We start from the raw sequence: 27,318 nt of genomic DNA, 5'->3' as shown, positions 1-27,318 counted from the left end.
AGAAGATTCCCAGAGCTGGAGGTGCTTCTGTGGATGTTTTGTGAAGTAGTGAGCTCTTCATTCCGGGAGCTATTCAGGCAGAACCAGATGAGTACCTGCCAGGGGCCTGAGCTGGTGACTCCTGCTTTTTGGGTAAGGTTGATAACATCCTCATTTCCAAGATCTCCAGGGTCTCTGCTGTCCCCAGGAGGGGCTGGGAGGCAGCCCCGTCACTTACCGGCTTCCAGAAAGAAACAGCGTCGCACCAGACATCAAGCTAGGAGCCTTTGTAAAAAGCCTTCTCATTTAACCCTCCCAGCAACCCCACAATGTCGAACCGAGGTCCCTGTGTTACAGATGGGGGAGCCACGGCTCAGAGAGTCTCTGTGATTTGTCCAAGGTCACACAGCAGGGAAGTGGAGGAGCCTGGATTTGAGTGCGGGCCAGTCCGATTCTCTGGGGCTGTCCCTGGGACTTCCTTGAGGAAGAGTGGAAAATGTCCCTCCCCTGGGCTGGGGCTTGGCAAGAGATGGCGTGTCGCCTCCACAACATGACACCCCCTCAGAGATCCTCTGAGGGCTCCATTCTGAAGACATAGAAATAGACATGCGCCTAGGAAGAAAACTCATTTTACAAAGGGGAAGACGGAGGCTCAGAGACAGCAAATGGCCTGCCCAAAGGTGACTGAACAGTTAGATTTGGGCCAGGGCTCCATCCCCTGCACTGGTGGCAAGGGGGGGTCTTTGGGCTGATGGTGGAGTGAGGTCTGGGGCTGGGGGTGCAGACTGTGGGTGGTTTGGCAGAGAGCTGCGTGCGTGGTTCTGGGCTAGGGGAGCCAGCCTTGGGAACAGGGAGAAGGGAGCAGGGAGAGAAACCAATGGGGACGTCAGGTCCACCTCTGTCCTCCCTGGTCCTGACCTGGGGCTGCCCACAGCTGTCAGTGTCATACAACATGCAAGGTCTGGAGAAACCGTGGGTGGGACCTGTCTGGTGAGAGAGAGGGTCTTGGAGCCAGGAGCCATGGGTGTGGCTCCCTGTGTGACCTTAGATCAGTTCCTCACCCTCTCTGAGCTTGGTGGTCAAGAATCTGGACTGGGTGATCTGTGTCCACAAAGTAGCTGTGATTGGGCTGTCCTCTAGAAATGCTCCTCCCATTCCCACGAGGACCCTGGGCCCCCGGGCGAGGGGCAGGCAGGAATCCTGGGGATTGGCATAACCTTTAAGCCTCCTCAGCGACTCAGTCCTCCTTGGAGTGTGGGGGGGATCTCGGAGCGCAGCCCTTCTTCTCTTTTTCATCTTTATTTTTCTCCCGCTCCCTCTTCTTCTCGCTACGTGGGCTGATCGCTGCTCAAACTTTTAATTCAGATGGTAATTGAAATAATAATATGGGCTGAGGCCCCTCTGCTTGTGACGCTGCAGCTGGTGGAGCTCAGCTATGAATAGACCTTGAGTCACACACGCGCGCGCGCACACGCGCGCGCTCCTGCAGGCGCGCACACAAGGGACTGCCGGGGTGGTGGGTGGGGTGCAGCCAGGGGGCGGGAGAGCTCACGCTCCAGCTAGCTCTGGGTCTCGCCCCTCCGCCCCCGCCCCATTCCCAAGGGCCTGGGCCAGTTCTGCCCCCGCAGCCCGCCGTCTGGTCCCCATGTTGAACCTGACTTGGGCGTCGATGATTCTGACTGTTCACAGACCGGGAAACTAAGGCTCCGCGAGGGGGAGGGGCCGACTGGACACAATCGGAAAGCGACCAGACTCCGGTTTGAAACCGAAGGGGTTTGCCAGGCTCCCAGACCACTGCTTCTGTTCAGGACTCACAGGCCAGGCAAACGGGTGGGAGGAGCGCTGGGGTGCGGCCCCCAGGACCCCCACCCATGCTTCCCCGTCTCATCCCCTCCCAACACACACACACCCCCTCTAACTCCTGCGCTCTCTGGCCCACTATCACACACACTTTCTCTCACATGCTTGCACACACTCACATCCGTTCACTCACACACTCATACATGTGAACGGCTCTGATGGATGGCAGCTGGGGTGACAGAGGTTTTCCCAGAGGTCCAGTTGCAGGAGCGGGACACGGTCCGATGTGCCAGGCTCTACACTGGACTTTATGTTTGTGATCTCACTTAATCCTCTGCAGCACCCTGTGAAGGCCATCACTCCCACTTCCCAGATGAGAAAACTGAGGCTCGGTGAAGGCAGAGTCTGCTCCAGGTCCAACAGGTGGAAAGAGCCGTGTGTTGTTTGTCCTGCTGGGAATGCACCCAGCCCGTTCTAGGCACCCTTCACCCCTCCATTTGGCCCCCGAGGGAAGGACAGTGCACCCTGTCCCGCCACGGCTCTCCTTCCTCTCCTTGCACCCATCCCCTCCCCACCCTGAGCCTGTGGCTACTTGGCCAGTCATTGACCAGCCCTACTCCAGATGCTGGGACATCTGGCCCATGAGCAGGGGGAGGCACCCATGAGGGGCACTGGCAGGTCAAGGAACGGGGCTACCAAGAAAGGTGGGCCCTGGTGGTTCAGACCCCAGCTGGAGCTGTGTGGGGAGTCGGTGTTGCCATGGTGACCCATCACCCAGCAGCTTGGGTCTAGGCCTGCTTGGGTGGGCCTTGGTGTGGGGTCCGAGGGACTTCAGAAGGGCAGGGGCAAGATGCAGTGGAGTATGGGTGCAGCTGGGCAGAAATAGCCCCTGGACAATGGAGGCCACTCTTCACCTTTACCCTGCAGCCTTGGCCTGCTCTTGTGTCTGTTTTTTCTCTAGCACTCTGCTGGGAGCCCAGAGACCACAGTGATTTGCCCAAGGTCACACAGCGAGGGTGAAAGAGTTGGGGCTAGACCAGAGCCCAGGACTCCTTCTGATTCCTTTGCCTCTCCCCTTCTAGGGCTGCCGACACCCCCTGTCTCGTGAGATGCTCCCTGTATCTACGAGGGGGATGAGCTGATCTCCTGGGGAAAACCCCTAGGTGGGAGAGAAGGGCAGGGGCAGTAGCCCCCCTTGTCACAGTGGGTGCAGCTGAGCAAAGAAGTTTGCCCAAGTCAGGTAGGCCTGGGATTGGATCACTTACTTGTTCCCAGTGACATTCACCAGGTCAACGTCCCCTGGGAACCTCTCTTTGCTCTTCTGTGTAAAGGGACAACCTCTGGTGATGGAGTGGAGTGGGGGAGACCCTGGCTTTTTCCTTTTGCTAGCCCATCTGTTCTCGTGCCCACCCAGCCCCACCTGGGCTACTAGAATGGGAGAGGACCTTAGCAAGGCCAAGGAGGAGGGGCTGTGTCCACCAGAAGGGGCTGATTCCATTTTACTGATGGGGAGATTGAGGCCTTCCGAGGGGTGTTCACCCAACCTTGTCTCAGAAGCAGAATCGGCACCAAGTTTTACCGTCTGGCGTCTGGGATGCCCCAGTGAAGTCTCTTTCCCACCCCACCCGGCAACTTCTCCCCAACTCCCACCCCACATTCCTGTTGGAGCCTCCCTTCTCCCACTGCAGCCCTGAGAAGTTTAGCCCTCCGTCCCCAGCCTGGAAGAGCTAAGGTGTCACTCAGCCTGGGGCACAGATGGGATGGGGGTCAGAAATTTGGGAACTCCATGAGGCCACCCAAGGGAGGTGGCAGGCCCAGAGCTACAGGGGCCCTGCTGTGGGCGACATGGAGGGGGCAGACACGGCTGCAGTCACTCACGCATGGGCATCAGAGCCCCCCACACCCTTTTCAAGGGGAGCTCCCCACCTTCTGGGGCAGCCCACTTGTGTCTGGAAGGTTCAGCTAATTGCTACCTGCCTGGCCCTGTCGCCTTGGCTCTGACCCTGGGGCCCGAGGACTCCAGCCTATTTCCCTCCCAGAGGCAGACTAGCTCTCCCCTGCTCCCCCTGAGGCTGCACTCCTTTGGCCTCCGTGGTCCCTGTGGGTGAGGGACAGAAAATCTGGGTTTAAGTCCAACCGCACCCCTGAGCAGCTGTGTGGCCTTAAGCAGCCTTTCCACCCCTCCGAGCCTCCATCCCCTGACTCGCTGGGTGGGCTGGCGCCCCTGCACCTGCGGGTCACCAGGGAGATCTCGTGAGCCTGGGAGTATAACCTGGCCTGTTGTGGACATGGGCTTCTGTGTGTCCTGCCCACTCAGTGGCCACTCTTGGCAGACTTCCAGGTCCTCAGCCATCACCTTCAGGCTCTGCTGCTCTGGCCGTGTTGAGTGTCGGCACCTGATCTCTCCGCTAAGCCCTCCAGACCTGCTGGGTGGTGGGGGTGCAGGGCTGGCTGAGCACCAGCGCCGGGCTGTGCAGCTGCAGATCCTGAGGCCAGCTGACCTTGGAAAGAGCCTCTGTCTGGCTGGGCCCCAGGGCCACCCCCTAGACACAGGGCAGGAGCCGGGCCACAGGGAGGAGAGGGACCCGAGTGGAGCAGAGAGCAGGCCATAGCCTCGTGCTCAAGCTGGCCCAAATCCCTGAGATAACAGGCCAGGGGACAGCGAGAACAGACAGCCAGCCCTGGGAAGGACTTCTAGTCATCAGCTGCCTTAATAGCTTGGCACAGCCTCACTCCCCACACTCGAGGGAGCGGCTGAGAAGGGGCTGAGATCCCTATAATGGGAGGTGGGCAAGCAACTGCTCTGACATCTGTTGTAGGGGACAGCAGTGGGTTCTAACCCAGAACCGGGGAAGGGATTGGACCCAGAACTGAAGGATTGGACCCAGAACTGAAGTCACTCCTGTCTGGGCCACAGCACAGTGGTCCTATGACCGTAAGGATCTGACAGTCTTGTCCAAATATTCCCCCTTGGCCTCCAACAACTCACCCCACAGTTGTGCCCCCCACCCCCAAAAAAGCCCACAATCCAAGAAGTCACTCACAGCTTCAAGATAAGCTCTAGATCCCGTCTCAAACCATTCACAGCTCCTAAGCACCACGAAGGTCTGTGCTTTTCAACCTGTGTCCAGGTCCTGACCCGTTAATGGTTGTGAAATTGAGTTTGTGGGTCCACTATTTATTTTTTTTTTAATGAAATAAAAAGATTTCAAACACTTATATGCAGTGAGGGCAAATATTACTTTGTGATGCTCCTGTGCGTGCAAGTCACTCAGTCTTGTCCAACTCTTGGGACCCCATAGACTGTAGCCCGCCAGGCTTCTCGGTCCATGGGATTCTCCAGGCAAGAATACCAGAGTGGGTTGCCATATCCTTCTCCAGGGGATCATCTTGACCCAGGGATTGAACCTAGGTCTCCTGCATTGCAGCCAGACTCTACCGACTGAGCGAATAGGGTGAGGCTCCTATTTCAGCTTTTAAAATATATGGACCGTATTGTGTAACAAGTACAGTATGTTTGCTTTTACTCTGGGTCTTGATCAGAAAGTTGGAAAGCTTCTCCTCTGTGTAGAAATCTTGGAAGTGCCACTGAGAAAGGCTTGAGTGTCCAGATTCTTTTTTTCTGGGATGTTTGGTTTCTGAGAATGTACTTGCCAAAAATTGCTGCTTTTCTCTCCTCAGACCTCTCTGTCTTTTTCCAGTAGCCCGCTTAGCTCCAGGCCCCTGAGCCTCCTGGTTAATCATCCCACCCTGAGGCCTACGTCCCACTTGCTGCCCAGCCCAGCCCTGGTTCCCCTTTGGGGAATGTCTTTTGCTCCATGTCTTTCCGGGGACCTTCTCTCTAAGCCCTCTGGCCGTGAGGACCCTCTCCTCCTGTCTGCAGATACTTGTACACAGAACTCAGCAAAGCAGAGTGCTGTTGTATTCATTTTTTTCTCTCCACACACAGTAGGTTGCTCAATAAATGTTTATTCATTCCACAATAATTTACAGAGTGCCCTCCGAGGGAAGGCACTGGACTGTGTTGGACACACACCAGGCAGGAGTTGTTGTTGAGTCACTAAGTCATGTCCACCTCTTTTTGACCCCATGGACTGCAGCACGCCAGGCTTTCCCATCCTTCACCATCTCCCAGAATTTGCTCAAACTCAGGAACATTGAGTCGGTGATGCCATCTAACCGTCTCATCCTCTGTTGTCCCCTTCTCCTGCCTTAAATCTTTCCCAGCATCAAGGTCTTTTCCAATGAGCTGGCTCTTATATCTGGTGGCCAAAGTATTGGAGTTTCAGCTTTAGCATCAGGCAGGAGGGCGGTTGCCATTCCAGCTCAGCATGTTTTTAGGGTGATGAAGGAATGAATAAATGGAGTCTGAAGTCTGGCCTCAGGAGCCAGCTCAGACGGTCTGACGGGTGAGCTTGTAGCTCTTTGCCTGCACATAGTAGGCATTCTGAGAGCGACAGTCCCTCGTGGCTGTGGATGAGCAGGACTGTTCCTACCGCTGTCTCTGGCCCTTCCGAGGCCTGTCTGCCGCTTTCTCCTGCTGGCCCTGCCTGTGGCCCATACCACCACTGCCCCCTCCTGTTCTTGGAGCTTCTCTTCTGGGCCTAGGACCTTGGGCACCCCGCTGGGAGGACACCTGGGGACACCTGCGAAGAAGCCAGTGCTCCATGAGAGCATGAGGCACAGGCCAAGGCCCCAGACGTCCTGCCCTGCTCCAGCACCGCGGAAGGTCTCCTCCTGGTCCCCGCTCAGAGGCCACCTCCACTGAGAGGTTCTCCCTGACTCTGGTGACAAAAATAGCTCCTCCTGGTCACGTTCTGTCACATCACCCTCCTTAGGTCCTTTACGGGAATTATGACAAGCTGAAATTATCTTGGTTTTGGCAGTCGTCGGATGTTTATAAATTGTCCCCGTGTGCCAGGCACTGGGGTTCGGGGTGAAGCGGAGGGTGGAGGTCCCTCAGCACTTGCAGAGACTGCGGGTGAAATAGGTTTGGATCAGACAAACGCTGTGCGGAAGATCAGGACGCAGACGGAGAGCACCTGGGGGACCTCTCAGAGGAGGCAGCCTTTGAGTCAAGACTGGAATGGTAGGAAGGTACGAGCGGGGAGTCTCGGAGGATCTTATCCAGAAGGGGCGGCCAATGTACGGACCCAAAGGGACAAGAAGGAAGACCCGCGTGGGCGTGAGGTCAGGGTGGGAGTGGAGAGGGGAGATCAGAGGGCAGGAGGGCTCGGTAAGAAGCAGAGCTTCACGCTGAGGAGTGACGTGGGTCCTCAGCCCGTGCGGAGACAGGATTGCATGGGGAGTGGAGGCAGGAGGCTCAGAGAGGACCCCACGGAGTTGCCGGCGCGGGTGTGGCTGGCTGCAGGGAGGGCGCTGCAGGCTGGATGGACTCAGCGTGGGGCCCGAGTCCGGGCCTCAGTCCCTCCCTTCACCCGCTGGGGCAGCTCCTGAACTCCCGGGGGGACGGTGGGGAATGAAAATAGCAGCACCCAACTCTGGGATGTCATGAGGGTCAAAGGAGCCTCCAGGGCTTGGCCCAGAGTAAACACTTGTTTTAATCGCTCAGTCGTGTCCAACTCTTTGCGACTCCAGGGACTGCAGGCCACAGGCTCCTCTGTCCGTGGTTCCCTTCTCCAGGGAGAGTAAACACTAAATGTTGGTTATTGTGCTGTTATCCTGATGCTTGGGTTTGGGGAGGGTTGAAGGTGTGATGCCTGAGCGGCCCCCAGGAGGTCACAGACTGAGATGGGGAAGGCAGGGGAGGGGCGATCCTCCCATCTTGGCTGTGCTGGGTTCTCGATGCCTCCTGACCCTGGAGCAGGAGCGGAATCTGCTTGTTTTGGGAGGGCGATCAGGGCCAGGTGGTATCTTAAGTGGAGGCTGAGCCTGGACACTGAGTGGGTTCTGAACAGAGAGGCTGGGAGGGGGTGACCCGGAGAGAGGCCCTCAGACCTGGAAGACTTGAGGAGGGCGGCAGGGGCGAGCCAGCGGCCTCCGTGAGAACCACTGGGAAGACCATGGGCTCTCAGGAGGGGCTGTGAGGGGCTGTGGAGAGAGCTGGATGACAAGTCATCCCCTTCAAGAAGCGTCTATGCACAGCTGATAACCCTTTACCCTCCAAGGTCATTTTTCATCTTTGCAACATGCCCGTGAAATGGGCGTTATCCCTCCCCTTTTTATGGAAGCAATTCAGAGAAGTTAAGACGTTTTTCCACGGCCAGTCAGCACCTAAGTGAAGCGTTTGTTCTCTCCCCTTCCGGGATCACAGTCCCTTTCGAGGACCTTATGAATGCTATGACCCTTCTACACATATGTACATACTAATTTGAAAGTTTTCTATGTGTCTTTTTTTTTGTTGTTGTAGGTGATACATTCAAACGGTTCTAAAATTAAAAAGACACAAACAGGAATACAGTGAGAGTTCTTCCTCCCACCCCTTCCCCAGCTACCTGCTTCCCCTCCCTGGAGGCAGCCCGTGTCACCAGTTTCCTGGGTCTCCATCCACAGACAAGCCCAGATGAGTAAATATGTGTATCTATAAATTTCTTCCCTCTCCTTTTTTGTACAAATGGTAGATACTATACTCAGTGTTCCCCATGGTTGCCTTTTTTTTCACTTAAAAACACATCTTAGAGACCCACACGGCTCCTGACCGGCCTCCCCCTCCTTTTTTCCTGGCTACGTGGCACGCCATCCTGTTTGGGCAGCTTCCAGTCTGGGCCGGGCACACCCGGCACCTGGCTCCTCGAGTGCCTGACTGACTGCAGGCCCTGGTCCCAGGAGCCCACACAAGTGTCACCGGCAGTCCTGTGGCTCTCCGAAGCCACCCGGGGTGGCCTCTGCCGAATTACCCCTGGCACTCAACTCTGATCCCCTTACCCACCCCCGCTACACACACCTCTTCTCAGGTTTGGCCTGTGAGCCCCGTGGAGAATCCAGGGAATCCTGTGTGAGCCAAGGGCATCAGCCCTGACTCCCACAAGTCTGAGAGACCTACCTGCCCAGCCCCAGCTCCTGGAGATGTGTTTGCTGAGCAGCCAAGGATGGGACAATGCAGAAGGGGCTGGTCATGGGGACAATGGGGGAGGGGCTGGCCAGGATCTCCACCCCTACCCTGGCTGGGGAGCTGGGGTGGGGAGGGCAGTCGTGGGCTGTCCTAAAGTCACCTCTGCTCCTGCCCCCTGCCTTCCCCTCCTCCCTCAGCTCTGCCCAGCACCTTGCCTTCTCCTCTGCCAGTGAGGAGTCTTCACCCGTTTTTGGCTGGGAAGAGAGAATGTGTCCCAATGGGGAAGGCAAGTGGGGCCACTGGCTTTGGTGGGCTGGGCTGGTCTGGTCAACTGGTCAACTCTGTTCACCTCCCTCCTTGTCCCGGCTTCAAGGGCCCCACTATCCTCACATTGCCCTCCCTCTGCCTCTTGGCTTCCATCTACTTAGCCAGGTTCTCGTTGACGTGCAGGAGATGCTTGGGGCTGGGTCTCAAGCCCCCCTCTCTTCTCATCCAGCATTCCTGCCCAGGAGATCTCATCCACTCTCACACCTTACAACCTCCCTGAGGTGTGCCCGTCAGATGAGTCTCCTGGACTTCCCCATGTGGCCATTCCAAGGCCACTGCACACTGGGAACTGTTGCTCCTTAGACCTGGTCCTCTTTCAGCATCTCACCATCACCTATTCCTGACACCCCTCTTCCCTACCCTCCACGTAGCCCACCCCCACAGCCTGGGGGCTCTTTGTCCAGAATGTGACCTGGTCTGTTTACTTCTCTCGAGCAATACTGCTACCACCCTCGCAGCTCCAAGCCGCCCATCATCGCCCGCCTGGGCAGCAGCAGTAGCCCTGTTGCCGACCTCCAGCTTCCACTGTGCCCCCCACAGCATCCTGGCACATCTCATCCCCCAGTATGTGGGCACACTGGGCAGCGGTGGCCTCTGAGACCAGATAAGGGCAGGGTGCCACTGGAGCCATATTGAGGATTTTTTTTTCTGAAGCCCAGTGGTGGATACACAAGGGTCTATTATAATGACTGCTTATCCCTAGTTGTCTTAAAGATGTCATGTGAAAGTTTAAAGGATCAAACCAGGCAGAACCTGACTGCCTGCTGTTTCCCATAACCATGAGGGTGAGTTCCACAGCCCTGCACCCCGCTCCCCGGGGGCCTCCTCTGGGGCAGCTCTCCTTCCTCTGGCTCACTTCACTCCTGCTCTCTGGTCTTGCTGCAGATTCTCTTTCTGGAATGTTCTACACCTACCTTTCACACAGACACACAACTCTCTGGATTGTCTTGGCTCCCACCTACTCCTCAGGTCTCAGTTTTAAACGTCATTTTCTCAACGAGGCCTTCAGGGACCCCCATCAAAGCAGGGCCCCGTTGTCTTCTTTCTCACATCGCCCCATACTTTTCCTTCAATCATCTTGCTATAATCCATGGCTGCCGCCTAGGCAAATGCTTGTTATGGGTTACGCAGAAGCTGGATGAGTCCACGCGGTGCCTGACCCGAGGCAAGTGTGCAGTAGGAGTGAGTGCCCTTGAGGGATGAGCAGGCAGCAGAGAGAGTCCCTAGAAGCCACAGCAAGGCCTTGGCTCCCCCACTAGTGAGGGAGCTGAGGTTGTTCTGGGAAAGAGAAGCCTTTGGGGATCCGCCTTCAAATTCCTATAAGGAAGAGGACAAAAGTGTTTAAGGGGCCTCTTTGGTGGGACTGTCTGGCCAACAGAAGGGGTTCCTCTGGGGGTAGGGAGCCGCCCATCAGTCATGGAAGGGGCCAGGCCTCGGCAGTTCAGCAGAGGGCATCCCTGCAGGTTAGAGCTGGGCCCTTGGATCCTCCTGCCACTTGGCCATGACTGGAAGGCCCATCTGGACATTCTGGGGAATTCGCTTTCCAAACTTGCTCACCGGATGGCTGAATGGTTGGAGGGAGAGGCGGGGTGCAGAGCTGGAGGAATGAGCCAGTTCGCCCCACACTGCTCAGACCTGGCCAGGCTTGAAGTCAGGGACCCAGATCTTGGCTCCAGCTTGCCCTCTGACCCAGTTTCCCCTTTCCCGACAAGACTGAACTGGACAGAACTCGGCACGAAGAAGGGCAGGAGGGATAAATGCTTACTAAGTGGAAGAGACTTTTGATGTGACAGCGTTACTCCAAGGCCAGGAGAACAGACTGTCTAACGGATGTGCACTGGCATCGACTTCTCGCGTCCAAATCCTGGCTCTACCACTTGTGAGCTGTGTGACCTTCGGCAACTTGCGGAACCTTTCTGTGCCTTGGTTTTCTTACTTCGAAAGCAGGGACAGGGAATTTCCCGGCGGCCCAGTGGTTAGGACTCACGCTTTCACTGCAGGGGACACAGATTTGATTCCTACTTGGGGAACTAAGAGCCCGCAAGCCACGAGGTGTGGCCAAAAAAAAATTAAAAAAATAAATAAAGTAGGGCTGAAAATGGAAACTTCCTCTGAGGTCACGGTGAGGACGGCAGGAATTGATCAGCGTAAAGCACTCAGAACAGTGCCCGCCCAGAGCAAGTGCGTACTAACTGCTCTGTGTGGATTTTGCTCCGTCACACCGTGCCCAGTGGGGGAGGGACTGCGCGTGCAGTGGGATTTCGGGGTACCAAAGAAGGTGTGGGGGAGGAAGAGCATTTCTTGAGTCCCCACAGTGTGGCCTGCACTTTTATGACAGTTGACAATCTGCTTCTGGCCCTCAGGACACCACCCTGCAAGGTAGGCGTTCCTATGTTCCTTTGCAAATGAAGACACTGAAGCTTAGAGGTCAAGGATCCTCCTGGTGCCAGACAGGACTGAGCCTGCTTCCCGCCCAGCTCTGTGAGAGTCTGAGGCCACTGCTCTTATTCACCTGCTCCCTTGAGCTGGTGGAAGAAAAGTTGGATGGGGCCACGTGATGGTGCCGGGTGGGCTACAGGGCAGGATGTCTGAAATCCAGGGATGGAGTTTCAGAAAAGGACTGTTTGTATCACTTATCAACCTCTTACTCTGTGCTGGGCACCTGTGCATGATCCCATTTAGTCCTCAGTGAGGCATACTATTCGTCCCATTAAGGATGTGGCTCGCAGGGACCAGAGAGGTTAAGTAACTTTCCCAAGGTCACACAGTCGGAAAATGGCACAGAGACTCCAGAGTCAGAGTCACTGCCCTGGGAAGGGGAAGGTGTGGGATCTCAAGACTCGTCAAGAGAAGATAGTTCAACCTCTTGGGGGCCTGCAGAGCAGGACAGGGGCCTGCAGAGGGCCGTGGGCAGGACGGGACACTCTCCTACGCCCTCAGTGCCTCTTACTCTTGGAGGCACTGAGCTCAGCTGCCTGCATTAAGTCTTTTCCCTCCTCCAAATCTCTGGGTGTATATGATTACAGGACAATCCCCCAATCCCTCAACCAGATAGTCCAGGCCTGAGAGGCCTCAGTCAGAGCTGGGGTAGAGGGAGGCCCTGTGCCCCTCAGAGGGCTGGGAAATGGGACAGTGGTGTTAATTCCTCCCACCTCGCCCAGGGAAATTATACCTCCCACCCCAGCCCTGCACCACCCGCATTGCCCTGTGGGTTCGCCCTCTGGAGAAGAGTCAGTCTCCCCTCCAGGTCCAAGAAGGGCTCGTGGCAGGGGGAGGCTGCTTCGACTCAGAAGCACCCGCCCCATCGCCTGCCTAATTACAGACACTGTGCTGGGCCCTTCTCTCATTCCACTTCCTTCTTCCCCACTCCCCTGCCGCAGAGCTATTACGGTCCCCCATCTTACGAATGGAGAGAAGGAGCCCCTGGCTGGAATAGTTAGTGGTGGAGCCGGGTCTTGAAGCTGGGTTTCTGGTCTTCCAGGCCAGAGTTCTTACCTCATCCTCATCATCATCATTTTCATCTCATCTCATTCTTTGCGTTTTACCCGCAATGCCCTGTTGACCCCTCAGCCAATGTTTTTATTATATACGTGAGGTAGGCATTGTTAGCATCATGTTCATTTTGCATATAAGCAAACTGAGGTTCACAGAGGACATGCTAGAAGGCTGACAGAACTGAGTCCAAGAGCCTAACGTGCTGGTTAAAGCCCCAAATGTGAGGCTTTAACCAGCCCATATTTTCATACAGTTGAAGAGAAGTTGAGTGACGGCCAAGGGGCTGCAAGGAAGCAGGGCTGGCAGCTGGCAGTGCAGCCTCAGAAGACTTCAGAGAACAGGGGGGCTCGGGCTGAGCCTGGAGGGCTGGGGAGAGGCACGAGGGGGTCTGGGTTGCATAGGGCATCGTGAGAGGTGATTGGAAGGCCAGAGGCTGGGAATCAGGGTGAGCCAGGGCCTGGAGCCAGCGGGCTTGAGTCAGAATCCTGGTTTTGCCTCGTCTGCTGTGTGACCCCCATCTCTACTCCCCCATCCCCACCCCACCCCCAGCCTGTGATTCTTCAGCTGGGAAGAGAAATAATTGCCCTGCTTGTTGCTGTGGTAGGTGCTTAATAAATACTTGTTAAATTAACAAAGAGTTGCAGTGATGCTTCAGTGAGAGAGACCAGGCAGCGCCTGGCATAGAGCTGGCACTTCCAGAGTGTTCCTTCTCTGAGGGTGGCCACCAAGAAGGATGGCAGGTTCAGCAGGGCCCATGCTGAGCTGTGTGACCGCGGGCCGGTGCCTTCACCTCCCTGTTGTCCCACTGACACCAAAGGGATGCCCAAAGTCCTGCCGTTGGGCTAGTGTGAGTCGCTCAGTCATGTTTGACTCTTTGTGACCCCATGGACTGTAGTCCACCAGTCTCCTCTGTCCATGAAATTCTCCAAGCAAGAATACTGGAGTGGGTTGCCATTTTCTTCTCCAGGGCCGTTGGGCTAAGGGCTCCCTATATCCAGGCTTCTGCCCCCCCACCTCCCTCCCACATCTTGGGGCTGAGTGCACCCGCCTGCCCTGGGTCTCAGGACCCACTGCTGCTGCTGTCTGGGGCCGGAGGGCCTGCATGATCTGCCTGCAGACACCACTGTGACTCCCACGAGGGGCAGGGTGCTCGTGGGGAGACTCACCCCACAGCCTGCCTGGGCTGCTGGAGCCTGCAGGAGCTGCTGCCACTTTAGCAGCTTCTCTTTTTTTTGCAAAAGGAGTTGTGGGCAAGGAGGGAGCATTCAGTGTCGTAAAATCATAAGGAAAGCCTAAGAGGACACAGGGGCCGGGTGGTCCTCCTGCCTCTCCGGACCCCCTGGCAGGCAGGGTCCAGCCCTCCTTAACTCCCTAGGAAGGGGCAGGAGAGCAAGCTGACAACCCTGCTGGTCACCTTCACTCCCTCCCAGAGGCTCAAGTGTCTGCCAGCTGCCAACTCGCGTGCTGCAGCCCTGCTCTCAGCCTCAGTTTCCCTAGTTGTCTAGGATCCAGATGTTCACCCCATAGCGAACTTAACCGCCCCACCAAAAAAGTAACTTGCACAGCATTGTCGATGCTCCACTTTGCCAAGAAAGGACATTACATTAAAAAAAAAAGCAACCAGCATTTCCCATCTCCATCATTTCCCCAAAAGCAAGAACATTAACCACGAAAGATGTTGCAGGCTGCACTCTTAGAATAAAAGACAGGAAAGGCAGGAAGCACCCAGTGGGGAGGGGATGGGCTTGTCCCAGATCACCCAGGGAGGCAGCCAGGGGGCCAGCCCTTAGGGCCCCCATTCTGGAAATTCTGTTCTCCAGAGCGTGCTCATGAGCTACATTCGGTGCAAGTGGGTAAGACCAGCTCCCTGCCTTCCAGAAAAGTACACTTAACTGTAGCCATGGTGCAGGCACCTGAACAGCCAGGGTTCTCTTTCTCTCTCTTTTAATAAAGTATCTATATTCGGAGGGGGGTGGTACCCAGTTGTCAATGCCCGTCGCCTCTCTCCCATGATCTGTGGCCCTTTCTCTTTCATACTTTTTCCCTCTGGCCCTTGTGCCTTCGCTAGGAAGACCCGTGTGACAAGTGAGGGACAGAAAAGCTGGCCATCTTCTGGCCTCAGTGATCCGCGGGCACTCTCCAAGTGTCGGACTCGTCGCTTTGCGGTGATCCTGGTGCCGGCAGCACAGCGCAACCCGCCCCCAGCTCCCACCCGGGCTCCTGCAGGGGCTGCGGTGACGGGGCAGCGGTGTATCTGGACGGGTCACTGCAGACGAGGGGCTGGGCCTCTCACCAGCCCAGGGTCTTCAGGGGCACACGCCACACACCGGCTCCCGGAGGTGGAGGGTGATGGGCCTGGGGGCAGCACCTGCTCTCGGTGTCTGCTTTCCCAGCCCCCCAGGAGTGGACGTTTCTGATCCCGAGCTGATGCACCCGGCGGGGGTGGCCCAGGGTCTAGCCTAGGGCAGGGGCTCGGGAAATGGGGTGCTGTGACCGAGAGAGGAGGCGCGGGGCCTGGAGATGAGAGTCCCCACCGGGCTACCGTGTGGGGCTGGGGCTGGAGGACCAGGCTGATGGGAGAGTGGAGCTGATGGGAGGGCGGGGCTGATAAGAGGGCGGGGCCTATGAGAGGGCGGGGCTGATGGGAGGGAGGGGCTGATAAGAGGGTGGGGGCCGACGAAGCGGGGCTGATTAGAGGGCGGAGCTGGGGCTGCGTTGAAGTGGAGGATGTGAGTGTAGAGGGTGAGGAGCATGGGGGCACGGACATGCGGAGCCTCTTCCTGGGGCTTGACTGAGACTCCTGTCACTTCCACTCAGGGATGGGAAACAGCGGGCATCGCTGGAGCTGGAGCGGGGAGCGCCCTCTCCTGCAGGACCAGAGGAATCCCCAAGGTCAGGGCCAGTCCCTTTGGGCAGCAGACAAGGCCCGCAGCTCCGCGGGCCCCTGTTGTGGCCTCGGGCAGGACTCTCACTGTCTCTGGGCCCCACCATCCTCAGCCAACAAAGCTCAGATCACTGCTCTCTGTTCCCTCTAGCTCTATTCTGCAAGGCCGCGGCCACTGGGTCCAGGGCCTGCCTGGCTGGACTGGGGCCCTCTCTTCCCACACCCCACACCCTACCCCAACCCCCTCCAGGGAGGAAGCTCCTCTTTCCAGGAGCACCTTGACCTTCCAGGAGTGGGATTGAGGTGATCACCCACGGCTGGCCCAGCTGCTCTGGGACCCTTAGCAAGTTCATCCCAGCTCTGAGCTTCCTTGCCTCAGATGTAAAATGAGGGTTTTGTTGGGGTTTTTTTGGCGGGGGGGTTGCTGTGCTAAGTCTTCATTGCTGCCCGCTGCCCAGCTTTTCTCTAGTTGTGATGAGCAGGGACTACTTCTAGTTGCAGGGCTCAGCTTCTCATTGCAGTGGCTTCTCTTGTTGCAGAGCATGGGCTCCAGGGTGCATGGGCTTCAGTAGTTGTGGCGGGGGGCTCAGTAGTTGCGGTTTCTGGGCTCTAGAGCACAGGCTCAGTAGTTGTGGTGCAGGAGCTTAGTTGCTCCGAGGCATGTGGGATCTTCCTGGACCAAGGATCGAACCTGAGTTTCCTACACTGGTAGGTGGATTCTTTACCACTGAGCCACCAGGGAAACCCCAAAATGAGGGTCTTGAAATCACTCATCTGGAAACCCTTACTTTGGGCTCTGGTTCTTTCTGTGGTGCTCATGGAGGCATTGGCAACAATGAGAGAAAGTGAAAAGGGACATATTTAGTGAAGGAAGACTTCCCTGAAAGCCATTTATAGCCTAGGAGGTACATCTGGCCCCCAATCCCTTTAGAACTACCACCTGGAGCCCTGGCCATTGGGATGCTAGGGGGGTAGCAGAGAGGGGCTGACTCTCAACTAAAACCAGGACCTCTTAAGGACTGGCATTGCCCACCCCCATTCATTACCTGTGAGATCTTCAGACCCATGGGTCTCACTGGTCCCATTTTCCAGATGAAGAAACTGAGGTTCAGAGCTGTCAAGTAACTTGCCCAAGTTACGTGGTGGATCTGGGACTTCCAGGACTGGGGGGGTCCAGGGAGCTCATTTTAAGGGGGGGAAGGGAGATGAACCCAGAGTCATGGTGGGGTGACCGTGGGGATGGGGGGGGGCAGGGCTTGCTCTCCCTGGGCTGAGAGAGGGAGTTTCTCCTGGGAAGAGGCAGGCGCTGAAGCCGTTGATCTCTAAATTACAGCGTTGGCGCGCACCGGTTGCTGCGGCAACCGAGTTGTCCTGAACCGGGGAAGTGTATAAACATTGCCACAGATGCACAATTAGATCAGGAAGAAGAATAGAACAGAAAATAGAAACTTCCAGCCTTATATAATTCTGGGCCAAAACGTTACTAGGAACCCGGGCCTGGGCCCAGCCCCAGCCCTGCCAGCCAGCTGGGGCTCTGGACAACACCATCTCTCTCTTGGGGCCCCATGGAAGGCAGAGGTGATGGGGGGGTGGTCTGCCCTCCATGGGCCAGCTGGTACACCCACCACCCAGCAGGGTGAGAGGCCGCCTCCACTGAAACAGCTGGGGATGCTGACAGGCAAATCCTACCTCTCACCAGCTTCCTCCTGCTCCCTGGGAAGTGGGAAGGAAGGCAGGAGGCACTGGCTTTCACAGAGCACCTAGTCTCCTTGGGTTCCTGTGAGGCAGAGTTTTCATCCCCATTTTACAGATGAGGAAACTGAGGCTCAGAGAGTAGAAATGAGTTGTCTGCAGTTATATACATAGCTAGGTGGTAGTAGTTTGATGCCTCCCTCCTCCCCCGCACCCTACCCCAGGTCTCCACACAGTAAACTCAGTGATAATGACAGCACCTGGGGGCTGAAGAGTTAGACCCTCCTGGATCTGGACCCACTTACCTGCTGTGTGGCCTTGGATAGATCACTTTTCCTCTCTAAGCCCCCATTCCCTCACCTGTGATATGAAATAGGGATGCCTACCCGGGGGTCAAAACTCTGAGCTCCCCTTCCTTCCATCTTGACCACCACTTTGGAGTCTTCATCCACCGCAGCTCCCGACAAGTCTGGGGACAGGATAGGAACTGAGGTGGGGCTGTGGGTCCCAGTGCTACCCAGAAGAAACTTCTGCATTGAAGGGACTGTCCTGAACCTGCTCTGTCCGGCATGGTAGCCAGTAGCCACACATGGCTACTGAGCGCTTGAAATGTGGCTAGTGCAACTGGGCAACTGATGCTGACATTTTATTTAATTTTAACTGAATGTAAGAGGCACAGGTGGCCAGTGGCTGCTGAACTGGACAGGACAAGGGAATGTCCAGCCCTTGAGAGACCCAAAGGCAGAGGCTGAACATAGGGAGGGGAGCGGGACCCAGAGCATTCACAACAGCCTCTGTTCAGGGCCAGTGGGATGATCGGTGGGGGGCGGTGCTGAGATGGGCATCCAGAAGCTCCTGGAAGGAAAAGGAAGAGCAATCAAAGGAGGTTCTGGCAGGGGGATGACGGGCAGAGGGTGCAGCAGGAAGGGCTGGGACTCGGACCAGAATCCCAGTGGCCTCAGCTACTGGTCCAGCAGGCCCCAACCCTGGAGCTGGGCTGGCCACAGAGGCACTTTCTCGCTGTTGTCAGAACCATCTTAACATTCTGCCCGAGTGGTGAAGGAAACTTTGGGTCCTAGTCCAGGCTTTTCCCCTCCTGGGCATCTTTGGGCAGGTTCCTTGCCACCCTGGAACCTGGGTCCCTGGGGGCATTTGGAGAGCCGTCCCCCACAGTACCCACTTGCTCCCTGGCACCTCACGTGTCTGGCTTCTCCCCTGCAGGCCCCGCGTCTTCCCAGGTGACCACGCCGGCTTCAGGACATGCACGGGCACAGCCGCAACGGGCAGGCCCACGTGCCCCGGCGGAAACGCCGGAACCGCTTCGTCAAAAAGAACGGCCAATGCAACGTCTACTTCGCCAACCTGAGCAACAAGTCGCAGCGCTACATGGCGGACATCTTCACCACGTGCGTGGACACGCGCTGGCGCTACATGCTCATGATCTTCTCCGCGGCCTTCCTCGTCTCCTGGCTCTTTTTCGGCCTCCTCTTCTGGTGCATCGCCTTCTTCCACGGTGACCTGGAGGCCGGCCCGGCAGGGGCCGCGGCGGGGCCCCCAGCGGGAGGCAGTGGAGCCGCACCCGTGGCCCCTAAGCCCTGCATCATGCATGTGAATGGCTTCCTGGGCGCCTTTCTCTTCTCGGTGGAGACGCAGACGACCATTGGCTACGGGTTCCGGTGTGTGACAGAGGAGTGCCCGCTGGCGGTCATCGCCGTGGTGGTCCAGTCCATCGTGGGCTGTGTCATCGACTCCTTCATGATTGGCACCATCATGGCCAAGATGGCCCGGCCCAAGAAGCGGGCGCAGACGTTGCTGTTCAGCCACCACGCCGTCATCTCGGTGCGCGATGGCAAGCTCTGCCTCATGTGGCGCGTGGGCAACCTACGAAAGAGCCACATCGTGGAGGCCCACGTGCGGGCCCAGCTCATCAAGCCCTACATGACCCAGGAGGGCGAGTACCTGCCGCTGGATCAGCGGGACCTCAACGTGGGCTACGACATTGGCCTGGACCGTATCTTCCTGGTCTCGCCCATCATCATTGTCCACGAGATCGACGAGGACAGCCCGCTGTATGGCATGGGCAAGGAGGAGCTGGAGTCAGAGGACTTCGAGATCGTGGTCATCCTGGAGGGTATGGTGGAGGCCACGGCCATGACCACCCAGGCCCGCAGCTCCTACCTGGCCAGCGAGATCCTGTGGGGCCACCGCTTCGAGCCAGTGGTCTTCGAGGAGAAGAGCCACTACAAAGTGGACTACTCGCGCTTCCACAAGACCTACGAGGTGGCTGGCACGCCCTGCTGCTCAGCCCGGGAGCTGCAGGAGAGCAAGATCACCGTGCTGCCCGCCCCGCCGCCCCCGCCCAGTGCCTTCTGCTACGAGAACGAGCTGGCCCTCATGAGCCAGGAGGAAGAGGAGATGGAGGAGGAGGCTGCGGCCGCTGCCGCTGTGGCTGCGGGCCTGGGCCTGGAGGCGGGCTCCAAGGAGGAGGCGGGCATCATCCGGATGCTGGAGTTTGGCAGCCACCTGGATCTGGAGCGCATGCAAGCCACCCTCCCGCTGGACAACATCTCCTACCGCAGGGAGTCCGCCATCTGACCTCTGAGCCCGCCCTCTTGCTTCCCGCAGGAGCCTCGCTGGGGGGTGGGCTGCCAGGACACCCTCTCCACACTCAGGACAGAACTCACCCTGGCTCCCGACCTTCTGGAGGGACCTGGGGGCTTCAAAGACTGGGAGAGCCCTTCCTACTGACTCCAGAACCCAGGCCTGGGAAAGGGCCAGGACACCCTTGGTCTGGTCGGCCCGATTCCCCAGCACCTACCCAATGGCGAGCTCAGGAACCCCAGACCCCTGACCCTTTCCCCACCGACCCTTCAAGGACATTCCCCCTTTGCTCTCAGAACCTTGGGGAAGGCGTCTGGACTGTTGGGGGGTGGGCATCTTGGGGTTCTGGGGTGGGCCACTGGCTAGTTTGGGAGGGTGGGAGGGGGGTGCGTTTCTTCTGCATGACTGTGGTCTGTTGCTCATGACTTTCTTTTGTAAATATCTATAAATGGAAAGATGGAGGCACCGAATCCACCTTCTGCCATGTGTACCCGCAGGACTAGGCGGTGCAGGCCCTCTCTGGGCACCCTGCCCCCTCCCCGCCCAGCTGGCTGGTCCCTCGAGGCCCTTAGAGCCAGCTGCCTTGGCCCCTGGATAGTGTTGGGTTTGGGTGCAGAAGTGGGACCCCAAGGAGCAGGATAAGGGCCGTCCCTCCCTGCGGTCCCTCTGGGCCCATAGGCCCAGCCCAGATCGACAATGGAGTTTGTAACTATATATTTTTAATAAAGTATATGGTCCATTAGGGGTGGGCTGGTTGAAAACAGAGGGTTGGGAAGAAGAGACAGAGAGAAAGAGGGGCAGAGAGAGATCAGCATGATGTGTGTCTCTGTGTGGTATGTGTGTGCGTATGGGGTGTGTGTGTGTGTCATGTCTCTGTGTATGAAGTATATGTAAGTGTGGTATGCATGTGTGTGTGTATGGTGTGTGTGTATATGTATGTGTGTGTGGTATTGTATTGTATATGTGTGGTATGTATGTGTGTGTGGTGTGTATGTGTGATATATATTTGTGTATGGTGTGTATGTATCTGTGTATTATATGTGTGTGGTATGTATGTGTGTACGGTGTGTATGTATGTGTGTGTTATATGTATGTGTGTGTTGTATGTGTTGTATATGTGTCGTATGTATGTGTGTATGGTGTGTATGTATGTGTGTGTGGTATTGTATTATATGTGTGTGGTATGTATGCATGTGTGGTATGTATGTGTGTATTATATATGTGTGGTATGTATGTGTGTATGGTGTGTGTGTGTGTTATATGTATGTGTGTGTGGTATGTATGTATGTGTGTGTTATATGTATGTGTGTTGTATATGTGTGTGTGGTGTGTATGTCTGCGTGTGTTATATGTATGTGTGTGGTATGTGTGTTGTGTATGTGTGTATGGTGTGTATGTGTGTGTGTGTGGTATGTATGTGTGTATTGTATAGTTGTATATGTGTGTGCCCTTTTCTGAGAGACTAACCCTTGGAGAGAACTTTGTCACCTGCTGGTCTCCTTTCTGGGAGCCGGTGGAAAGGATCCTAAATGGGCATAGAAGGCCTGAGTGGGCTTGAGTCAGACCTTTGCTATTAACAAGCTGTGTGGCTGTCAGCAAGTTGCCCACCAACTCCTGGCCTCAGTTTCACTCTCCGCAGAATGGAATGAGCCGTCCTTTCAAGGGACGATGGGCATCCTGTGTGGATGCCAGCCAGCCCTTTGTAACTCAGGGGAAATTGGCAAGGACCTACTTGGTTTACACCCTCGAAATACACACACACACGGTGCCGGGCTGACGAGCTTGACTGCGGGACACTGCGGCCGGAAGGGCGCTGGGGGCAGCTGGGAAGCGTGGTCATAGTTGGGCTTGGTCTCTCCTCACTGTGGGGCCTTGGATGGGCCTCTTCCCTTCTTCAGGCTTCGGTTAGCTTGTGCTGTGTAACAGGCCACCCTAAACATAGACAACACTGGTTTATTCTTTCTAAGGTTGTGTGGGTGGGCTGGTGGGAGCTCCTCTCCTGTTTCTGTGGGCTCAATCCAGCAGCCTTGCTTAGCATGGAGGTCAGCCAGGCCACAAGGTCCTCACTCACTCGCATGTCGGGCAGTAGGTCTCACTGCCGGCCTGGGGGCCTCGGTTCTCCTCCATTGGCCTCTCCTCCTTCAACAGGCTACACCAGATCACTTCACGGAGTCTTGGGGCAGCAGTCAAAGAGGGTGAAGGCAGCAGCTGCAAGGTCTCTTGAGTCTAATCTTGAACTTGTATAACATCACTTCCATGGCATTTTATTCGCTAATCCAGGTCATGACTCAAAGGGTAGGAAGTTGACCCCGTCCTCTGGGAGCATGGTCAAGTCCCTTGGCAAAAGGCATACACACCAGGTGGACCTGTGACCATCCCTGCTAGTCTATCCCAGAATCTTTGAGTTGTATGTGCCAACTGTGTGCCCAACTTTCGGGGTACAAGGAAGCAGAGGGCACCCTCCTTGTTTCCAGGAATCTGCTACACAGATGCCCATCCTCTCAGGAAACACAGGGAACCGGAGGCAGGCTCAGCTGCTGTCAAGGGCGGTTGGCTGCTTTGTGAAGGGCCACATTTCATGTTGGCCGTTTGGGTAAATCGTGGTGCATTCCACGTGCTTTAACAGTTTAAGAAAACACCCTGGGGCCTCTTTCCTAGAAAAGGGGGCCAAGCGCCCAGAGCTCATCACAATGTCTCTTCTTACCTGCATAACACCTTTCGAGGTAGGTGGGGCAAGGATTTGGTCTCAGAGAGGAAATGGAGGCCCAGAGAACTAAGGGGCTGCTCTGAACCAAGGTGAGACCTGTCAGAGGCCCAGGGGCCAGCTTCCCCTTCACTCCCATTCTTCCTGAGGTCCGGGCTAAGAGAGGGTGGAAGGGGCTTCCTCTCTTCCTCCTTTGTCCCTATCCAGATTTCCCAGAGTGCACCCATGACCTTTGGGGGCCTTGAAGGGGCCTACAGGGACCACTCAGCCAGACACAAGTGCGGCTGCTCGCCTGCCCATGTTCTCAGAAGGGCCCTTAGGTGGGCGCACCCCAGGGTCTCGCTCCCTGACCCCAGCGACATCCCTCCATCCAGCCCTGCAGGCCCGGGGGAGGACTCACTGACCTCATCCCCTCCTGCCTGCTTCATTTCAATGATGCTCTGGCACCCAGGGCAGCCAGCAGTAGCTAAAGAGGACCTCAGACTCGGGTACCTTCCGCCTGGAACACAGGGTAGAGGTCGTCCGGCCCTGCTCCCATAAGGACCAGGGGGACAGAGTGTGCAGTCCACCCTAAGCGGGCCTCCCATCCAGAGCGATAGGGGGCACTTCAAGATCCCTCCTAAACACCCTCCTCGTCACTGGTTGGCCACTTCGCTCAGACGCTCGTGACAGCGGCTCCTTAAGAAAGGCCCCTGTAGCTGTTGAGATGTGCATGTGATACAGGGTAGGCAAGTTTTGACGAGAGCCCGCAGCAAGGACTTTCGGGGGTATCAAAGTGGAGGACATGGGGTGGGGAGCACAGGGACTCGGGGGGGGGGCGGGGCGCGCAGCAGAGCCAGCCCAGAGCTCAGAGGCGAGCACACAGCTGCAGGGAGGCTCCAAGGCTGCAAGCCTGCTGCTCCATCGGTGCTGACTCACCTTGGCTCTCCCACCTGCTCCCTTCACAGCCCTCCCACCTGCCTTCCCCTCCCCTGCTCCCCAGCAAGCAGCTCCTCTGATCTCTCGCTTCACTCCTTCACTCCCAGCTCCTGGCGGCCCTGAAATGGGGGTGGGGGGAGATCGCTGAATCTGGGGGTGTAAGAACATTAGCTATCACAAGCTTGTAGTCACAGAAGGGGCCTTGGAGGCGCCGTCAAGCCCTTCCTTAGCTCCTGCCCCTCTCTCTCTCCTGTGGAGCCAGAGAGTGGGGACCCTGCCTCTCCCCTGTCTACCCTCCTTCAGTCACAGCCCTGGGAGAAAGGGGAACCAAGGTGGGGGCCAAGGCGTAAGAGGGTGCCACTCACGCAGCTGACAGCCGCCCGCATCCCAAATAAAAGCCCCACCACTGGGGCCTAATTCTTGTAGGTTCATCTTTGCTTGCTTCCTTCCTGCCAGCTTCCAAAAAAAAAAAAAAAAAAAACTCATTTTCCTTATGAACTCACACTGCTTAAAGAGAAATAGAAAAGAATCTAGAAGGCATTCAACTCAGCTGTTTGACCCCGTCAAATCCTCGCCCTATCTGTGTCAGGCCTTAGTTAGCTCCCGTGGCTGTGACCCTGGCCGCTTCTTCCTGGATCTGGCTTTTCTCACTGTAGCTTTTTCTGGTGATTATTGGTATTGGTGGATTCTACACATTTTCCTTCTTTTTTTTTTAATACAGGGTCCTTGTGGCCCAGCACTGCTGAGAAAACCCCTAGCAGGGTGAGGGTGTAGCTGATGATACTGGTGGTTTTATTTATCTGTTTATTTATTATTTTGACTGCGATGCGCAGTCTACAGGATCTTGGTTCCCTGACCCGGGATTGAACATTGGGCCTCAGCAGCGAAAGTGCAGAATCCTAACCACAGGGTGTTGTTGTTGTTCAGTCGCTCAGTCATGTCTGACTCTTGGTGACCCCATGGACTGCACCACGCCAGGCCTCCCTGTTCATCACCAGCTCCTGGAGCTTGCTCAAACTCGTGGCCATCGAGTCGGTGATGCCATCCAACCATCTCATCCTCTGTCCCCATCTTCTGTCCTCAATCTTTCCCAGTCTCAGGGTCTTTTCCAATGAGTCAGTTCTTCGCATCAGGTGGTCAAAGTATTGGAGCTTCAGTTTCAGCATCAGTCCTTCCAGTGTATATACAGGGTTGATTTCCTTTAGGGTTGACTGGTTTGATCTCCTTGCAGTCCATGGGACTCTCAAGAGTCTTCTCCAACACTACAGTTCAAAAGCATCAATTCTTTGGTGCTCAGCCTTCATTATGGTCCAACCCTCACATTCATACAGGACTACCGGAAAAACCAGCTTTAACTATATGGACCTTTGTTGGCAAAGTGATGTCTCTGCTTTTTAATACTCTGTCTAGGTTTGTCACAGCTTTTCTTCCAAGGCTCCCTTTCCCTCCTGTAAGTGGATGAATTCCAGTATTTCTCCAAGATACACAACGCTGTGATCAACATCTTTGTGCCTTTTTTTCGTTTGTTTTTTAACTTTTTTTTCCTTCTTGTGGCTGTTTGCTTAGGCTAAGCACTAACAGAATTCTGGACTGTGTTTGCCAGACTTTCTAAAAATGCAAACCCCCAGCACCTGAATCTTTCCACAAGGACAGTGTAGGGCTGGGGCTCCCAGGATTGGAAAGGGGAGGAGTTTCAAAACCAAGCCCCACCTCCACAAGCTCCTCAAGGGGCTCCCTGTGGACGGGGTGAGAGTAGATGTGGAAGACTGACTGGCAACGCACTCAGCGCTGGCACCGGGGCATGGAGCCGAGAGCTCTGGCATTGATGTCAATATTTATAAAGATCGTGAGTATGAGAACTAGGGGGTCCTAGCTTTGAATTCTGTCTCTACCAGTTACCAGCTGTGTGACTTTGGGCAAGTTGATTTATGTCTCTGAACCTGTTTCCTCATCTGTTAAAAAAGGCCATTCGTATCTATGTCACATGCTTTGCTGTTTGGATTAAATGAGATCTCATATGTGACCTGGTGGCTCAGAGGTTAGTGTCTGCCTGCAACGCGGGAGACCTGGGTTCGCTCCCTTGGTTGGGAAGATCCCCTGGAGAAGGAAATGGCATCCCACTCCAGTATTCTTGCCTGGAGAATCCCATGGACGGAGGAGCCTGGTGGGCTACAGTCCACGGGGTCGCAAAGAGTTGGACAGGACTGAGCGACTTCACTTTCACTTTCTTTTCACTTTCATATGTGACCAGGCCCCGAGTGGTCTTGGGCATATTATTGGATCCAAATCATGTGAACTGCTTTCCAGGCAGGATTTTGATGAGCTGACCACACGAGACAAAGTTTGCAAAACTGACCTCTGAGCTTCCTGGCGGCCATGACTAAAGGGAAGCCTGATAGCTCATTTAGCTCTCAGTGTGTGAGGACTGGGAGGCTAGAGAAGGAGCTTGGGTTCTGACTTATCATGTGATCCTGGCTAATCTCTTCCATTTTCTGAAGCTCACTCCCCTCATCTTCACAGTTAAGACGCTGGACTTAATGACCTCCAGGGCCCTGACACATCTGACAACCTAGTGCTCTGTTCCGACATCCTTCAGGGCAGCTGGAGGTCTTGGGGACATGGTGGGGAAGGACAGAACTGACACTTGGCAAAACTGGGAGGACACCCAAGTCTAGTTTGGCCCCCTCCTCCAATTACTGGTAGCCTCCAGCACCCCCGCCCCCAAACTCACTCCACTCACTGCCTCAAATCTGTTATAAGATCCCCACATAAGCCCTTTGGGATCCCAGCCAGAGGCGTTTGCCCAGGTCCTGGCCATCAGCCCCAGCCGCTGCAGATTTCAGAGGTTCTGTGTCACTCATCCGTTTCTTCGTGGAGCAAACATTTGTTGAGCACCTGCTGCGAGCAAGGAAGAGCCTGGTCTAGGAGAAAGGATTTAGCACTGAACCAAACAGGAAAGATGGAGCTGGGGCCTGGCCCCTTTCAGCCTTGGGCTGTGGCGCTGGAAGAGAGCTCTGGGCTGGGAGTCCTGAGGCCTCTGGCCTTGGCCCTGCCACCAATGCCAAACAGGACCTTGGGCAATTCCCGACACTCCACGCTCAAGCTTGGGACACCAGCCAGGGAACCTTGGTTACAGTCGCCGTAGCTGTCCATTGCACGGCAGGTACCATAGCAACAGGGCAGGTAGGCCAGAGCCCCTGCTGGCTGAGAGCTGGCTTCAGCTCTAACAGTGCCTGCCGTGGGAAGGAAGCCAAGAGGGACCCCTGGTCCCCATGGACGGGGGGAGACAGGCCCAGGAAGGGGGGTTGAGATGCCATACAGAGAAGCAGGTGCAGAGCCCCAAATCCAGAATCAGACCCCTGACCCCCCACCTGTCACTAGGATTACCTCCTCCTGGGATGTGGCGTCCCTGGAATGAGGGTCTGGAGGCCAGCACCTGTGTCTTGTGCTTCCGGGACCTTCCTTGCCTGGCAGAGCAGAGATTCAGCTGGCTATCTCCCTTCCTCAACTCTTTCCACGCTGTCGAAGCCTCTCCTTCCTCTCCTCCTCCTGGACCTCCCTGCCAATACCTGGGCCAAGGGACGTGGGAGAGGGTTCAGGGAGTGTGGACAGTTTGGAGGGCATATTTTACAGCGATCCGGGAGCAGCTGTGACAGCGGTGGGGGAGGTGGAGAGACACAGACAGAGAGCCAGTGACAGAGGCAGAGACGGAGAAACATGGGGATGGTGGGAGAGGGAGGTGGCCTGCGGGAGAACGGAGGTTCTGAGCAAGCCAGAGGGAGGCAGAGGGCAACTCAGACAGCCAAGCGGAGAGCCGCCCAGAGCAAGGGAGGCAGGGAGGTGCCAGCTCGGCAGGGAGACCCTCACTCAGTCAGAGTGGAGGGCAGGGATGTGTTGGGGGTGCAG

At 56.2% G+C, this 27,318-nt stretch overlaps 1 protein-coding gene and 1 long non-coding RNA gene across 3 annotated transcripts in view; one reads left to right on the top strand and one right to left on the bottom strand.

Annotated features, from left to right (window-relative positions):
* The window catches only part of KCNJ4 (potassium inwardly rectifying channel subfamily J member 4), a 24,987-nt gene extending 4,455 nt beyond the window's left edge, over window positions 1–20,532 (top strand). Inside the window, exons 1-2 of one of the 2 annotated variants that reach the window (XM_024992788.2) lie at window positions 6,706–6,876; window positions 18,411–20,532. In XM_024992788.2, the coding sequence (XP_024848556.1) occupies window positions 18,450–19,784 (1,335 nt within the window). In that variant the 5' untranslated portion in view covers window positions 6,706–6,876; window positions 18,411–18,449 and the 3' untranslated portion in view covers window positions 19,785–20,532. Of the gene's footprint in view, window positions 1–6,705; window positions 6,877–18,410 lie in introns of those variants that run through there. The other variant, XM_024992789.2, reaches the window with a different exon arrangement.
* On the bottom strand, window positions 6,875–27,318 carry LOC132345355 (uncharacterized). The gene is made up of 3 exons (XR_009494675.1): window positions 26,800–27,318; window positions 16,544–18,044; window positions 6,875–10,435 (listed from the first exon to the last, which is right to left on the bottom strand). It is a non-coding gene; the product is annotated as an uncharacterized lncRNA (long non-coding RNA).

This window comes from Bos taurus, chromosome 5, assembly GCF_002263795.3.
Source record: "Bos taurus isolate L1 Dominette 01449 registration number 42190680 breed Hereford chromosome 5, ARS-UCD2.0, whole genome shotgun sequence".
Classification (NCBI taxonomy): Eukaryota; Metazoa; Chordata; class Mammalia; order Artiodactyla; family Bovidae; genus Bos; species Bos taurus.
Note: the sequence above shows the minus strand (reverse complement) of the source record. Positions and strands in the feature narration are given on the sequence as shown.